Source organism: Macrobrachium rosenbergii, chromosome 6 (genome assembly GCF_040412425.1).
Source record: "Macrobrachium rosenbergii isolate ZJJX-2024 chromosome 6, ASM4041242v1, whole genome shotgun sequence".
In the NCBI taxonomy this organism is placed as follows: domain Eukaryota; kingdom Metazoa; phylum Arthropoda; class Malacostraca; order Decapoda; family Palaemonidae; genus Macrobrachium; species Macrobrachium rosenbergii.
The window spans coordinates 21,562,761-21,579,796 of record NC_089746.1 but is presented as its reverse complement, the minus strand read 5'-3'; the positions used below and the strand labels follow the sequence as shown (position 1 = coordinate 21,579,796).

General features: G+C 32.6%; 1 protein-coding gene across 2 annotated transcripts in view; it reads right to left on the bottom strand.

Annotated features, from left to right (window-relative positions):
• Positions 1-2,698: 2,698 nt before the first annotated feature.
• The window catches only part of Sb (Stubble), a 114,018-nt gene continuing 99,680 nt past the window's right edge, over positions 2,699-17,036 (bottom strand). For both annotated transcript variants that reach the window (XM_067105165.1, XM_067105164.1), the window contains exon 8: positions 2,699-3,221. In XM_067105165.1, coding sequence (XP_066961266.1) covers positions 3,063-3,221 — 159 coding nt within the window. In that variant the 3' untranslated portion in view covers positions 2,699-3,062. The remainder of the gene's footprint in view (positions 3,222-17,036) is intronic.

Sequence of the window (17,036 nt, the reverse complement as noted above, 5' to 3'; positions counted from 1 at the left end):
TTCATAGTCTTATTTCCGAATTTTTACGAAATCCTCTTATTTACAAAGAGCATGATCTTTTGACTATATATATATATATATATATATATATATATATATATATATATATATATATATATATATATATATATATATATATATATATATATATATATATATATATATCAAATAATGCTTAGATGGGAAGCTACTTATATATATATATATATATATATATATATATATATATATATATATATATATATATATATATATATATATATATATATATATATAATAACCACTTCTGCAACGTCGTCGAAAAAACTTGTTAAATAACAGGCGTGATCAAGTAACAAGCCAAAAACCACTGTAGCTTAAATTCTCTCCTGCTGCTTTCATGGAAAATGTACTCCATAGGAAGTTTCGCTACAATTAGCCACAAATATCCAGCTTTACAGGAACATTTAATCACTACAAGTTTTCTTTTCAGTTAAACTTTGTATGGCTATATTTATGCACTGTGATACCCACAATAACATTCTTGACTTCTCTATATCCGAACATTTTTCGGGATGCTTTTAATTGAAAGCCTTGTAATCCAAAAGGAAAAGAAGGAAGAATTCTCTTTCCGGGTATCGATTCGAACCTACATCAATGAGAAGACTGAGCTTAATGCTTAGCTTAGCATACAATCATGAAAGATACCTGTATTTTTGCCTGAAATAGGCAGAAGAAATTAAATGTTCCCTTCAGACTGGTTCTCAAGAAGGTGATTCAATGTGCTTGTTATTTCCAGCAAGCGATTTGCTCTTTCTGTGATCACATGACAGTGAGAGAAATGAATGTTCTCTGGACTTCTGGTTTCCTGCAAAAGTCGGCTGAGCAGGGAAGGCCAGTCAAATTGCAAATGGCACAATACATCTTACAAGCTACGCAATCTAATGGGAGGTATGAAACTCTTAATGTGTAGAACAATTACAATATTTTGGTGGTGCAACATCTTTTTCATACTCTGAGATCTGCAATCTACAGATATGTTCCTAGCAGAAATTTCTATGAAATGCAATTTAAGAAGGAAAACATTTTTACTAAGTGAGAAATTCATATGCCAATTTATAAATTACAGCTTATATATTCTACCTGAATGTCATTCTTTCGAAAGAAATAAAAAATAAAGTGAAATTCACAAATTTTGTGCTTCCAACTCAGTGAACTACTGTAATCAATGATCAGCAGTGGAACGCACTACTAAATATTGCAAAACAAGTGACGATCAAATTCGCATTAACACTTGAGAATAGTGAACGTGTACCTGGAAAATACAGTACAACAATGAACTAGTAATAGTTATATGAGATTCTGATGACGGCTATCGAAGATCGGTGAGGAGCTACAACGCAAAGATAAACCTGAACACTTTCTTCGTATGTAATTCACAATCCAAATTTACAACCATGTTTCGATCATAGGTCAATCTTCCGGTTCCATTTGTAAGATCATCTGTGAATTAGAACCTGAAGATGGACATAATGAATCTCGTAACGTCAGTGTGAATTTGGACAGTGAATGAAATGAGAAAGTTAATGTCGGAGTTCCTCAACCGAATTCGATGATCGTCCACAATTAACTTTATTTACACTTCCTTCCTTGAAAATGAGAACAGCTGCTTCAGGAGTAACAAAAAAGTAAATATCTTATTTTCTGAAATAAATATCAACAAAAGGAACCAGGAAATCGCCGATATTTCTCACCGGGAATATCGGAAATCAAATATATTACTATAAACAAAAAGCAAAACTGAAAGCTATCAGTATAAGATGCAACAAAAATAAAGATATTGAAGAGGACCAGTGAGTGTGTATCACAATAGGTCTGCTGGTACAGTACGTGTACTGTACTCCTACTCTGTACAAGACAGAGGTCTGTTTCTTCAAGAATAATCGGTTTTCTGTAGCCTGAGTCGTGATGGCTAGTCTTAAGACTAGCCATGATAAAGTAGGGACCTAAGCATTGTAGCGCACCGTTTCAATCATTCTTCACGTTGACATACCATAATGTTTTATTTCACAAAACAAACACAAGATTTTTCTCTCTGGAATTAATCACTGAAAATGTCTTGGATTTACAAAGTGAAACGTAATAACACTTAATATCACTTGTACAGTGCACATATTAATGAAAAATACGCTATAAAGAAATAAACCGTCTTGCAATTGCTTCCATTTTCTGTGCATTCGCGATGAACGAAAATATACCTCGGAACAATCATACATAAACATGCACAGCAGTACAAAATACACATATAAACACATATATATCACAAAAATATCCCTTTTATATTTTTCACATTATATATCATGAACTATCATGCTGTTTAAGTGTAGGTTTAAGGGACATGTAAGTTGAATTAATTAATTATGGACGGAATGTTACATTTCGGAAAGTGGATGGAACTAAGTATCACACTTTAGGGGTTTATGAGGAAACTGAAAAATAAATAACAATTGATATTAACTATTAGAGGAGGATGAAGGAATATTTTCTTTGCTCTTATTTTGACGAACGTAAAACGTTCCGACAAGTATCAGTCGGATTCATATCATCATCTTCCTCTTTGCTCACACGTATACACAAACACGCACGCACATCCTATATTATATATATATATATATATATATATATATATATATATATATATATATATATATATATATATATATATATAATATTTGTAAACTGCCTTCTCGTTGTTTATTAAATCACTCGTCATTTAAATCTTCAAAACCTACAAAATCTCATTTCACAAGAAAAACCACACGAAAACAAACGAGGCGCCTTCGTTTTGCACGCAATAACAATCAAGGTAGCCTATTTTTTCCATCACCTTGACGTCCTTAGGTTCCGTAGCACAAAATCCAGAACAACCATCCACTGAGGCACGATTGTCATCACTATGACGAGGCTGGAATTCGGGTAGGCGTGTCCAGCAAGCACTTCGAATATAGTTTCCCCGAATCGGCCGCGAAGCGAGCAAATGCCACATGACTAACACTCTCACAGCGCACAACTCACGACGTCACTTAGAGGACGGTTTCCAGGATCCATGGCACGAATTTCGAGATCCTTGTGCACACGCCTGGAAGGTTGGGGGCTGCGCAGCCGATGCCCCAGGAGATGATTCCCGCTAGGAAGTAGCGCCCGTCGGCGCCTTTCACTTGCAAGGGCCCGCCGGAATCTCCCTGGAAAGAAATGGTGGAGGTTATTGTCATTTATTTAATTTTGTATACTTTCTAATGCCTTAAGAAAACTGCGAAATAATTAATAGTGTAGCTTAAACAATATACTCGTATGTACAGATGTAGGATTTATACTTATATATCCTACAGTATATATATATGTATATTATATATATATATATATATATATATATATATATATATATATATATATATATATATATATATATATATATAAATTTCTGATTCACATCAGGATCAGATCGAACCCAGGTCTCTCAAATGTGGGTCAGAAATTTAATTCTGTGAAACAGGTGTTCATGTGTTGATCATTTTCATATATATATATATATATATATATATATATATATATATATATATATATATATATATATATATATATATATATACATATATACACATATACATATACACTTCGAGAATAAATTCAGAACCAAACCACCAAAATCCTGCTTCTCTGTCTGGCTATCAGTCTCTCTCGCACGCATAAACACACAGAAAAATATTACTTTTTTTCGTAAAAGAAATACTTCTTGAAAACATATTTAAGGAACTCGTTCAAAATGACGAGTAAGGGCTGATTACCGCTTTTCGTTACGAAGGGAGAATGACAGCGCGAATTACCTGACGCTGCAAAAATTCTGGCCGTTGACACTGCGGGCTCGTAGTTGCCAGTTCTCAGCATGAATAAATTTTTCCCAAAAATTTAGATAACTGTCTGAATTTGTAAGTCGCGCCGAATAACACACTTTAACGAAAGGAAGATGCTATTTGAAAGTGGCAATCACGTGACCAAATCTCCAGCGAAGTCGCATAGAAAACGAAGATCCAGTCATGGAAAACGGTTCCGTTGGTGTCCACTTCCGTTTTCCGGAGCGTCTTCGGGATAACGGAAAACTTTGATTGAAGATCTGCCCCCACCCCCACTATTTTTTCCTTTCTTTTGTATGCTGTCCACTTAATTTTAAGTCGGTCTGTAAACACGCCGTCTGGTTTTAATCATAAAAATAGAGGTGAAGGCAGTTTTCAACGATCAAAGTTTATGCACAATTTATAGCATGGCCCTCGGAATTACAGTATATCGTCATGGTGAATATCGAAAAGTCCTCGCAAAAAAACTGGTGCAGAAAATTTTGAATCATAAAGTTGCATAAAAAAAGTCGATCATCCATTACCACTCATGAGCTGGATTATTTTACAGTTGCATGAAACTACTGATGCTATGGAAACTGCTGCACAAAAGATTCATATCTTATTCACCAAATAAGGATAAGTGTATATACATATATATAATATATATATATATATATATATATATATATATATATATATATTATATCTTTCTATCTATATGTATACATATACAGTATGCCCTCGAAAATGTATTGGAAATAACACGAAAGCGCTTGATACTCCTTTCTTTTTATTTTTTTTTCATGTGGCCTTAGCTGACCATATTGTCACACGCTATTAAGTGATATAAGCACATGTGTATATATATATATATATATATATATATATATATATATATATATATATATATATATATATATATATATACATACAAGTATGTACGCATGTATCTATATATATATATATATATATATATATATATATATATATATATATATATATAATAATAATAATAATAATAAACAACCATTTACTGTTTTAAAATTGAGAAGTATTCTGTATTCCCATCACAATTTTTCCATAAATCCATTTTTAATATTTTCTCTTTTAAAAACTTGAATTCAAACGCGAAAATAACCCCAAAGTCCAATGCAAAAAGGATAAAAAGAAAATTTTCAAAAACCATCAATCAAGAAGGACGAACACATGATTCAGTTTATTTAATTAGAAAATAATGTACTGAATTTCATGAAATGAAAGACAGATGACAAATTTCCCTTTCTGAGTGAATGACTAAACGCAAATAAAAAATAAATTAATGATAAAGACATTAGTTTCGTCTCTCTCTCTCTCTCTTTATGACGCACACACACCCAACAGATGTCTGTCTCTTTCACTCCTCCAGGTTTAAGCGACGATGATTACTCTTAAAACGTGTGAAAAAGTTCGAGCATAAAGTATATACATCGTGACAAGTGTGTTCTCTTTCTCTCTCTCTCTCTCTCTAGTTTATGAATACGCAAAGATATATATGTATGTATGTATATATATATATATATATATATATATATATATATATATATATATATATATATATATATATATATGTGTGTGTGTGTGTGTGTGTGTGTGTGTACACACAATTCTCTACTTATTCATAATCAAGAGAGAGAGAGAGAGAGAGAGAGAGAGAGAGAGAGAGAGAGAGAGAGAGAGAGAGAGAGAGAGATAACCCTTGTCACGATGTATGTAGTTTATGCCTCAACTTTTACGCACGTTTTAACGTAATCATATTATATATACTTATATATATACGTATATATGTATGTATATTACATATATACAGTATATATAATAATGAGAAAGAGAGAGGGAGAGGGAGGTATAATTTCTGCGAAGAAATAATATCTACAGAATCAAATCGAATAAGTAATATGACAGGGAAAAGACGGAAGCCACTTAAAATTATAATTGTAAAAGAGAATGTTCACAGGAGAGTATGTGAACCTAAACCCAGGTCTAAACCACTGAACATTACTACTGCATAAGTTGTATTTTAGAAACGTTCCCTGCGGACTTTTGTTCTTTATTATACGGTATATATATTACGAATTCTCAGCATTATACCAACAGTTCTATAATTTCCTCGCTTCAGTAGTAGGTCATCATATAGTCGATTAAAGCTAAATATTTTATATCTGTATCTTACAAGGTACCTGGGTTCGAATATTATATATATATATATATATATATATATATATATATATATATATATATATATATATATATATGTATTATATATATATATATATATATATATATATATATATATATATATATATATATATATATATATATATATATATATATATATATATATATATATATATATATATATATATATATATATATATACACACACACATATACAATATATACAGTATATATATATACATACATATATATATATATATATATATATATATATATATATATATATATATATATATATATATATATATATATATATATATATATATATATTCAACAGAAGCGATATCTGACTTATCTTAATGTAGGATTAAAATGTAAATGAATTTAAAAAAATATCCCTCCGAATAAAATCCTGAATTATATCCTAATACAAAGCAGTGAACCTTTTATTCCCTGTAGAGTGAAAGCAGAGACCTGCTGTCAATTGCTATCCACCTGTCTGACAGAAACCGTGGGTATATACAGGTATGCCCGACGCTGAAGCCCTGGCAGATGGCAGAGTGAGACGTCACCAGCTGTTACTCCTTTCTAAATATGATCGGCTGAGTCGAACAATGTGGAAGGTAAGTTTCCCCCTTGATGGGAGAACATCTGTAAACTTGCCTTCGTGTTCAGTGAAGGAGATTAGGCCTACTGTGTTAGCATGTTTGCGCATCTGTTCCGGACGGCTGATGAGTGCAATGTAAATACGAAGGCGTGTGCTTTTTAATAATAATAATAATAATAATAATAATAATAATAATAATAATAATAATAATAATAATAATAATAATAATAATAATGTTGGTGTTTTTAATAATAAATAATAATAATAATAATAATAATAATAATAATGTGGGTGTTTTTAATAATAATAATAATATAATAATAATAATAATAATAATAATGATGATGACGTGGGTGTTTTTAATAATAATATAATAATAATTATAATCACTGCGTGACACTGTATATCGATCGCACCATGTCTTGAAAAAGATGGTACTTGCGCATTCTACTTTGAATGTCGAGTATGATTAAATAATAGCTTGTATCACTAAGTTGGAATTTTTTTTTTAGGAAGCAAAATGTGACATTCCTCTTCACAATCTCAGCATAATCTCATCATCACTAATAGGATAATTATCAATACTATTCATATTTTCATTCTTGCTTTTATTGTCAATGCAATGATTTTTCAACTATTTCCTAGTTTCATGTAAATGACGTAGAATATAACTGCCAGCCAACTGTAAATCTAGATTAAAATGAAACGAAGTTTTCGAAAAGATTTGGTTTAGTACTTAATCATATTTGTTACGGTTGTTTCTTTTTTTTTACACAATTTTTCACAAGAATCAATATACAAATGTACGGACAAACGCCCTGTATATACACACGAATTAGCCACTGTAAGTCTGTATGACCCATTCAAGATTTAGAAATTAATCTCACATTTAAAAAAATATATTATAAAGAGATAAGAGAAAGGAAGAAGTGTATGATAAACGACTGAGAGCTGAGAAGAGAAAAGCGTAAGAAGTAAGTTGTCTGATGAGGCGCAAGTGAGAATCAATAATTGGTTCGTGAGGGATCTGCTTGAACAAGCAAATAGAGCAGCCAGCCAAACAGCCGTGACGATATTATAACTCCTTGAATATGTATTTACTTTTTCTTTTGAGATATGACGAGAGAGAGAGAGAGAGAGAGAGAGAGAGAGAGAGAGAGAGAGAGAGAGAGAGAGAGAGAGAGAGAGAGAGAGAGATTAACCAGCAGCCTCAAATGCATCTCTGCCAGTATAGAACAAATTTTGTACTGGCTTCATTAGGATGAACTTTCCTCATCTTCATTGTTCATTCATGGTTTTCTCCAGCAGATGAAACCGCAAATAGAGGATAAAACTATATCAGCTCTCTCTCTCTCTCTCTCTCTCTCTCTCAACGCGTTCAAATCTGAATGAAAATATCAGTGGTTGGCTGAAAACTTGTGACAGCGATTATCAAATACTTAGATATATATAAATCCTGAATCCTTTTGGCGGTTTGTTTTCGTAGTTAGATAAAAATAAGAGAGAGAGAGAGAGAGAGAGAGAGAGAGAGAGAGAGAGAGAGAGAGAGAGAGAGAGAGAGAGAGAGAGAGAGAGAGAGATGAGAATGAGGGTGTTGGGAGGAAACGGGAAAGATCTTTCAACATGTTAGCAAAGATCTTCTTTACCATTCAGAATTTGAAATCCCTCAACAACGCTAATGAAAGAAATCCATAATAGCTGACAAGAGGAACGTGTTAGGAAATCTCAAAGCTCATTTGATAAATCCTCTGCTTTAATTCAGTCTCTTACAAAACTGAGTTAACTTTACTGTATTTCAATGACACTATCATACGAGGAAATCAATTTGATAAGGTCTCTCGTCTTTGTCATCATCTTTCTAAAGGTCACTCTTTTTTTGTTAAGACTTCGTTTATAACTGCAACTGACCCTAATAGCACCTCGCCACTACAATCACTTTGCCACAGGTGTTGGGAAAAGTGGAAAATCACGCTCGGGTGAGCGGGGAAAACCACCCTAATGAACGCTGTACATACAGGGTTCGTTCACTTTCCCCTAATAACAGGAAAGGGAGAGGCACCCTTCTCTCTCTCTCTCTCTCTCTCTCTCTCTCTCTCTCTCTCTCTCTCTCTCTCTCTCTCTCACAATTTTACTTAGAAAATCACTACAGAAAGGTTACGTACAAAGGGAAATACTGCTTTTATGTTCTTGAAATATTAAAAATCTACAGTTTCCGCTGTAAATCAAGAGATACGCAAACAGTTCTGAACTTTAACTAAGAAACAGACGATATACAGACTACTCTGGCATGAAGCTTAGTCTATCAAGAACAACAACAACAATAATAAACAAAGGCATCCTTTTAAATTTTGAAAGTATTAGCACCTCACAAAGTCATTGATAAGCAGTATATTCTGTTCAACTTATCAAATGATGCTGGACTATTCAAATTATATTTGAGGCCTTGTCAAGTAATTATTATGTGTATACACACACATATAGATATATATATATATATAATATATATATTTATATATATATATATATATATATATATATATATATATATGTGTGTGTGTGTGTGTGTGTGTGTGTGTGTGTGTGTGTGTGTACAGAAGCCTTCGTAAACCGCAATCATTGCAAAACAGCACAATTTGTGAAAATGTATGACAAAGTAAGCAGACATCAAGACATGCTAAATATACTGTATAAATATGATACAGAAAAATAAACAGTTCTAACAAACTTTCCAGCTTCCAAAAACCGATAAAAAACAAAGAGGTGACAAAAAAAAAGCAAAGAGGACCGGAAGTATAGACGCTTTCTAAAACGGGACCAGCTGGGGATCCACTCTACAAGTTCTTGGTTCGGGTCTTTGACAAATAAGGGTCTGAAAGTGAGGGCGGAGTCTGCCAGGTATCATACAGGTAAAAGGATGTGGGATGCCACGTTTATCATGCATTGAAAACCTCTGCCATAAACAATACAAAGATGGTATCTGCAAAGTGTATGTCTCGTAAATTCCACTTAACGTGTGCACGGAGCTATCAATGCATCTATGCTATATGTACTGATAACATCTATGTCCACAAACTCCCTTTGAAATATAGGTCCGGAACACAGAAACAGGATATCGTTAAAATCTTTACGAGGTGAAGACCATAATCTTATATTAATTTCATTCCATTTAAGCTCACTGAGATGCCAGGAGGTCAAGACTGTATGGTAACAGTACTTAACATAAAAATTGTAAAGAATGAGTCACCTAACACAACTCTACGACACTTTTTAACCATCAAGATGAGGAGACAAACTTATATACTTCTATAACGATTTAGGCACCGGCATTTTTTTTGAAGCTCCATTTTTAACTTTTAGATGCTTCCCGTGACATCAATTCCCACAATGGAGCAAAGCTGTTAAACACCATGAATCTATAATTAAATTCACATTCTCGTTCTTTCTCACTTTCTTTTTTTTTTTAATCACTACTAGGTAGAGATTTATACGGGAAAAGGAAGGGGAAGGATTTATGTAATACTTTGCCTCGTCATTAGGCTTTGAGTTGTTTATTATGGCAAATCAGTTTTTTTTTCTTCATGGCTTTGCTAACATTTAGTGAGTTTGGTAAACAGCCCATTTTAATTTCATTAACAGCATTATCCGACAGATAGGAGGATAGAGAGAAAGAATTGCTTAAGGTCATATTGTGTAAATCTGTCTGCATGTCTGTGTTAAGTGATACATGTATGAGAAGTTAGCCATTAGCCTTGTTTTGATGACAAGTTTTGAATCAACCAACGTGCTACAGATATATTTCGCTTATGAATTAACATTTTAATAGTTTTATGCATCTGCGCTTCGTTATTGTACACATTTAACAACTGTATTTTACAATACGTATGTGTACTGCAGAGTACTACTGCCTGTTTTTTATTTTACGAAAAGCCTATAATAGACTATAATGCCACCAAAAAAAGTGGCAGTTTGTTCAAATTCATCAAATGATGGAGAGATCAAGACAGACTGACAAAATCGTGACAGCGGAGGACAACTTGACCAACAGGAAGTACTTTCTCAAAAATAAGGTACCATGTTGGACACAGAAAATTAAGTGAAACAAAAAGGTAAATAATTCCTGAAGTGTGTATTAAAAAAATATGCTTCCTAAGGACGGATTTCAAGATGATGATGATAATAATAATAATAATAATAATAATAATAATAATAATAATAATAATAATAATAATAATAATAATAATAATAATAATAATAATAATAATAACATCGCTATTGCCCAAAGGTTCTAAATGCATTACCAGACTGACACTATGGGTCGACGACCATAATAAGTGCGACGCCATGTTACATAACCAAATCAAATCCACAAACCCCCCACACACCCATATGCTCTGAAATCACTAAGACCTGTTTTTTTGTCGAAACAGATTCAAGCAACTAAAAAGATGCAAAAGGGGTCTACGCAATTTGGCAAAAATCAGTCAAATATTTCCGAATAAAAAAAAAAAAAAAAACAATGGGTGATGGAGCCAATGATGCCAATCTCGCATTGCGTAAGTTTCGTTACCAACGTGATTTTGATCACAGCGAACTGCAATGATGCGCGAATGGGTTGCCTTACCTTGCAAGTTGCAACATCATATGCGTATTTCACAATGAAGGTGTGAAATAGTTTCTTTTATGTAACCTATTTATCTCAGTTCTCTTATATACGTATATATGTGTGTGTATATATATATATATATATATATATATATATATATATATATATATATATATATATATATATATATATATATATATATATACATACTCATATATATATATATATATGTGTGTGTGTGTGTGTGTGTGTGTACTCGTATATGTATAATATATATAATATACACATATATATGTATGTACTTATATTCATATACATTATACATATGTATATATATTTATATATAAATATATATACATATATAATATATATACTATATATATATACTATATATATATATATATATATATATAGTATATATATATATACTATATATATATATATATATATATATATATATATATATATATATATATATGCATCGTGCTTCCCCATACAAAAATGGGAAAAAAGCACGTTAAAAGAAGAAGAAGAAGAATATATATATATATTACATGTATGTACAGACGTGATTAAGACTCATTAGTATGCATTTAAGGGCTAGAAAATTTAATGCGCGCAACATATTAATTCATATAAACTAAAAAGTCATATATTACAAAGAATAATGGCAGATCGTGTGTACATTTTATCTCTAAATATTACCATTAGAGATAGTCTTGTACTACGTTCTCTATGAAGTTTATATACACTTTCACCGAAAATTCAAAAAACCAAAAAGAAGCTGACGCCAAAAAATAATAAATATATATAAAAATATAAGAAAAATATAAACAAAAACAAGGTGCTACAATTTCCATCAGCCATCCTGGTGGTCTCGTGTGAAATAGGGCGAGGAGATACAATGGAAAGTGATGTACGTGCGCACGTCTGTGTGTCCTTGTTTGTTTGCGAGTCTGCGCGCGCCATCTATCATCCACAGTTCTGAGAGCAATCTCTTATCTTCTATATTTCCCCTCAAAGAAAACTAGGCCGAAATGTCACGGAGAATGTAAACGAGGTTGATAAAAAAAAAAAACCTTGAGTTTTGATTGATTAAAAAAAAAAAACATGTTTTTTGACTGATTACAAAAAGAAAGATGTTTTTTGACTGATTACAAAAAAAAAAGTTTTTTGACTGATTACAAAAAAAAAATGTTTTTTGACTGATTACAAAAAAAACATGTTTTTTGACTGATTACAAAAAAAAACATGTTTTTTTACTTATTACAAAAAAAATTGAATGTCTACTTATTACAACAAAATTGAGTTTTTACTGATTACATAAAAAACTTGAGTTTTTACTGATTACAAAAAAACTTGAGTTTTGACTGATTACAAAAAAAGTTTGAGTTTTTACTGATTACATAAAAAATAACTTTAGTTCTGACTGATTACAAAAAAACTTTTGAGTTTTTTTACTGATTACATAAAAAAACTTGAGTTTTGACTGATTACAAAAAATACTTGAGTTTTGACTGGTTACAAAAAAAACCTGAGTTCTGACTGATTAAAAAAAAAAAAAGAACTTGAGTTTTACCTCAAAGGAAAGGAGGAGACCTCAGGTAAAGATGGATCGTTCAAAGTTGCAAAATAACAAAAAGGGAAAGAAATTAGGTTGGGGAAAATGAAAGTGGCGGCGCCGTTGAAGATCGCTGGCCAACCAAAACACGATCGGGCTTTTACACAAATGGCGAAAATGTCGGATTGCGATATTTTGTGTCAAAGTAATTAGGGAGATTTGTCGTTCTGCGGAAATCCGTTTCAGTCTGTTGGCAAAAACATGTTGTTTCATCTCATTTTTTTATATTAGAGTGCTGATATGTAGTAATATTTTTACGCCGCTGTTTCAGTTGGTAGTACAAATCTTCCGGCTATGATGAAATCACTCTGTCTGTTGCAGTAGCATACCATAATAATAATAATAATAATAATAATAATAATAATAATAATAATAATAATAATAATAATAATAATAATAATATAATATATGCGTAAATTAATTATAACGAGATACATCAAAACTTCAAATGATTCCAATTTTTACCCAATATTTATTTGAGAGAGCCATCAGCAATGTAATTGAAACCTGTTACCAAACCTAAAAACTACAGCACAAGCAGATTCTTTTATTTTACTCTGCATTTATTTGACAATTCGCGCTCATGAGATGCAAAGTCATCGTATTGTAAGCTATGACTCCATCATCATTTTATATAGCTTTAATTGTTGTGCTGAGTTGTTTACTGTAACCACTAGACAATTATCAAATAAGTAATCGTTTCTTCCGCCAGGAGCAAATAAAGAAGTACTAATCTGGTAGAGGATGACAAATAAATTCAACAAGATTTCCAAGAGATTAATCTAACTGAGATCTGTGTAATTATTGTGGCAACTGTGAACAACTTTATAATGACAAGTGATTCTTGGTTATTTTATTATTCATGTTTGTTGGTATTCTTGGCTATTTTATTATTCAAGTTTGTTGGTATTAACGCTAAAAGAAGGTAGTTCATACGATAGAAATTTATAGTTTCATACTATCATAATCTTTATGTTAAGCATCTCTCTCTCTCTATTTCTTCTTCTGCCAAGCTCTGGGATTCTCTTCCTGCTTTTGTTCTTCCCGATTCGTAAATTATTCCTTCCTTTAAGAGGCAGATTGTCTATTCCTAACTTTTTATTCAACCTCCAAATTCTTATATTTTCCTATACGTTTCCGTGTGTCTTTGGACCTGGTCTAGGGATGGGCATTTAAACGGCTGTTACCTCAGCCTCTAAACTTTTTGAAAATTATTGATTAGCGATCATAAGAAACTTGAGGCGTTCAGCATTAGAAGGGCCTCTCGCCATAAATTTTTTTTTTTTGAGTTATAAGCCACCGAAGTTTTGGAAATTCAACCCGCTCTAATTTCTTTATTTTTCAAGATACAAAGTTGAATTTTGTATGACAAGAAGGATTTGCGATCAGGAATAGAATAGTATGCATAAAAAATTAGAGTTCAACCCCACCCCCTTTTTTTTGGAAAAAATGTGGATTATTTTAAAGCGATCAGGCGAAAAATGCCATTTTCAAAAGTTGGGGAGAGAGCCCCTTCTAATGCTGAACGCCTGATATCATCATACTGAATTACACGTAAAAACCCCATATGCAAATCTCTGATCAGCTGAAGCATCGCCTTCTCTCTCAGCATCAGCTTCCCGTATTTCATTATTCAACCGTCAGTACTTTTTGTAAGTCCATTTAAAAACGATCCTTTCTCGTGCCATAAGGGCGCTGCGAACCTACAACAGTACAGCCAATCATCTTGATCATGCAACGGTGACCTCACGGAGAAAACATGATAGAAAATCTCTCAAGTCGTTAATGAGGTGCAACTAATGTAGGAAAATTAGGAAAATGCAAATGGCGACCGTGTGTAAAACAGATATTAGAGAGGTTTATGGAGGCGAAGCGGTTTACCACCACAAAGAAAAAAGGGACGCGTTCTTTTTCAATAAAGATGAGTAGTAAGTAACTCGAGGTGTTCTAGAAAGCTTAGAGCGAAAGTCTTCCTGTTTATTCTTTTTTTTTTTTTAGAAGCCTCTTTACCGGAAGAAGTAGGATGAGAGAAAGGAAGATTTGGCGCAAGAATGTTGACGTGTGCATTTTTGCGGTGGTCGGTTGAAACCCGAGTTTGCATTTTCCCCTCCGTTCATTACCGCGTGTCATGAAGAATACTTTGACGGCAGTATAGTGTTTCTAGGTTGAATAGAGTTAATGAAGGCATTCTCTTATTGGTTACTTTACATTATAATATCATACCGGCAAGCAAGACCTTAGACTTACATGAACGCTGATGCTATTTTTTCCGATTAAATTACTTTTATTATTGATGTTGAATTATATTCATTATTATTATTATTGTTATTAACTTAACTGTACATTACCGTAACCATTATCATTATAATTCAAACTGCTTTCATGCAATATATTTATATATATATATATATATATATATATATATATATATATATATATATATATATATATATATATATATATATATATATATATATTTATATATATAATTTAATAATCATTATTAATGTCGATGCTCTCATCACAACATTCATCATTGTTATAGTTCTTATAATGAAATTTTTTTTATTTATCCCTTTACTTATTCATTTGTCATCGTATGCTGTTTCAAGGAAGCTTAATATGCAAATTAAAGGATCTTCTCAGTAAAAAATTCAAAGTCCCGTCGTAAAGAGGTTCGCTTTTTTTTTGTCATTAGACACCAATAATTTATACGCCGTCAAAAAACACCTCACGCACAGACAGCACGAAAATCAAAACAGTTATTTTGACTGAGAGAATGGAGATGAAGCCGAACTGCAGAAGCGTCATGGTGAACAGGGCTCCGAAGGAGGGGTGGGACTGTTCAGTGAGATGGAGCCGGGGGGTGGGGGGTGGAGTGGATAGTAATATTGGGTGGGGGAGTACAGAGGGCGGAGGGGTCTGTGAGAAGCAAGATCCCTTACAAAGAGATTTAAAGGAGGTAGGAAATTTAGGGAATGATGACTTTAGGTTTTGCTGGCCCGTTAAAAAGATGGTTTATCACGCTATTAAGGAGTGGGTTTTCTTTCTCTCCCTTTCATCAGGTGTTTTTAGTTCTCTTGTTATTAAGAACATTTTTCCTTTCCCGAATACTTTGTGTAATAGGAAAGTTTTCCCTCCACTTGAAAAGAAATGCGTAATTTGTTCTTACATTTAAAAATACAATTATTTTTACATTTAAAAATACCATTATTCTTACCGTCTCGAAAATAGCAATTTCTTTCCCATCAGAAAGCTTTGGCTTTTCCAGCCTTCAATGGACGGCGGTTCGCTGCAAACCGGTTTCATGCCAGCAACGGGACCTTGCCCGAAGGTGTGGTAAGGTGTGAAAGCAAATACGAAGCACGGTGTGGACCGCTGGACTTAACCCTACTAATAGGTGTCTTGTTATGGAAAACGTCTTTTTATTAAAGCCTAATTTTTTCTGGTGAGAAAGGCAATATTTTTATCTCCTCGAAAATAAGCTTCATAACTTGTCAAAAAGTCAGATCATTTTTGTATCTCCGAAAATCTTTTTCAGCTTCTTAAATTTCTTTTTCCGCACGATGTACATAAATTTTCATGGAAAATGTCGTTGCAAATCATTTAGATTGTCAGGTTATAAAGTGAATTTTCTATGTTTCAAAAGATACTGCGTTTTCTCTAACACCTACTGTAAAAACACCATCTTTATTGCCTTTTTTAAAAGGGCTTTGTTTCGTCCCCTTCTAAAAACCTTGATATCTTTTTTTGTCGTTCATTGGGAAAAAATCTTTCCAAATCTTTTCAGCGAGACTGACAACATGTGTTGACCAATGTTTATGCGTGTCTTTGCGCGCGTGCGTACGTGCGCGTGAAAGAGGGGGGTCAGAAGAGGAGAGGGCAATGGTAAGGTAATTTTCACGCTTTCACGATATAGGCGTTGCGGAGTTTGTCGAAGAGAAATCAAGGTATGTTTTGCTTTAGTTTCTTACGAAGTAGAGGGCCGCTGAACAAAGGCTGAAAAGTGACAGATAAACACAGACATATATCCTTTCTCTATCTCTTTAAACTCTCTCTCTCCTCTCTCTCTCCACACACAACGCATATACATATACACACACGCATTATATATATATA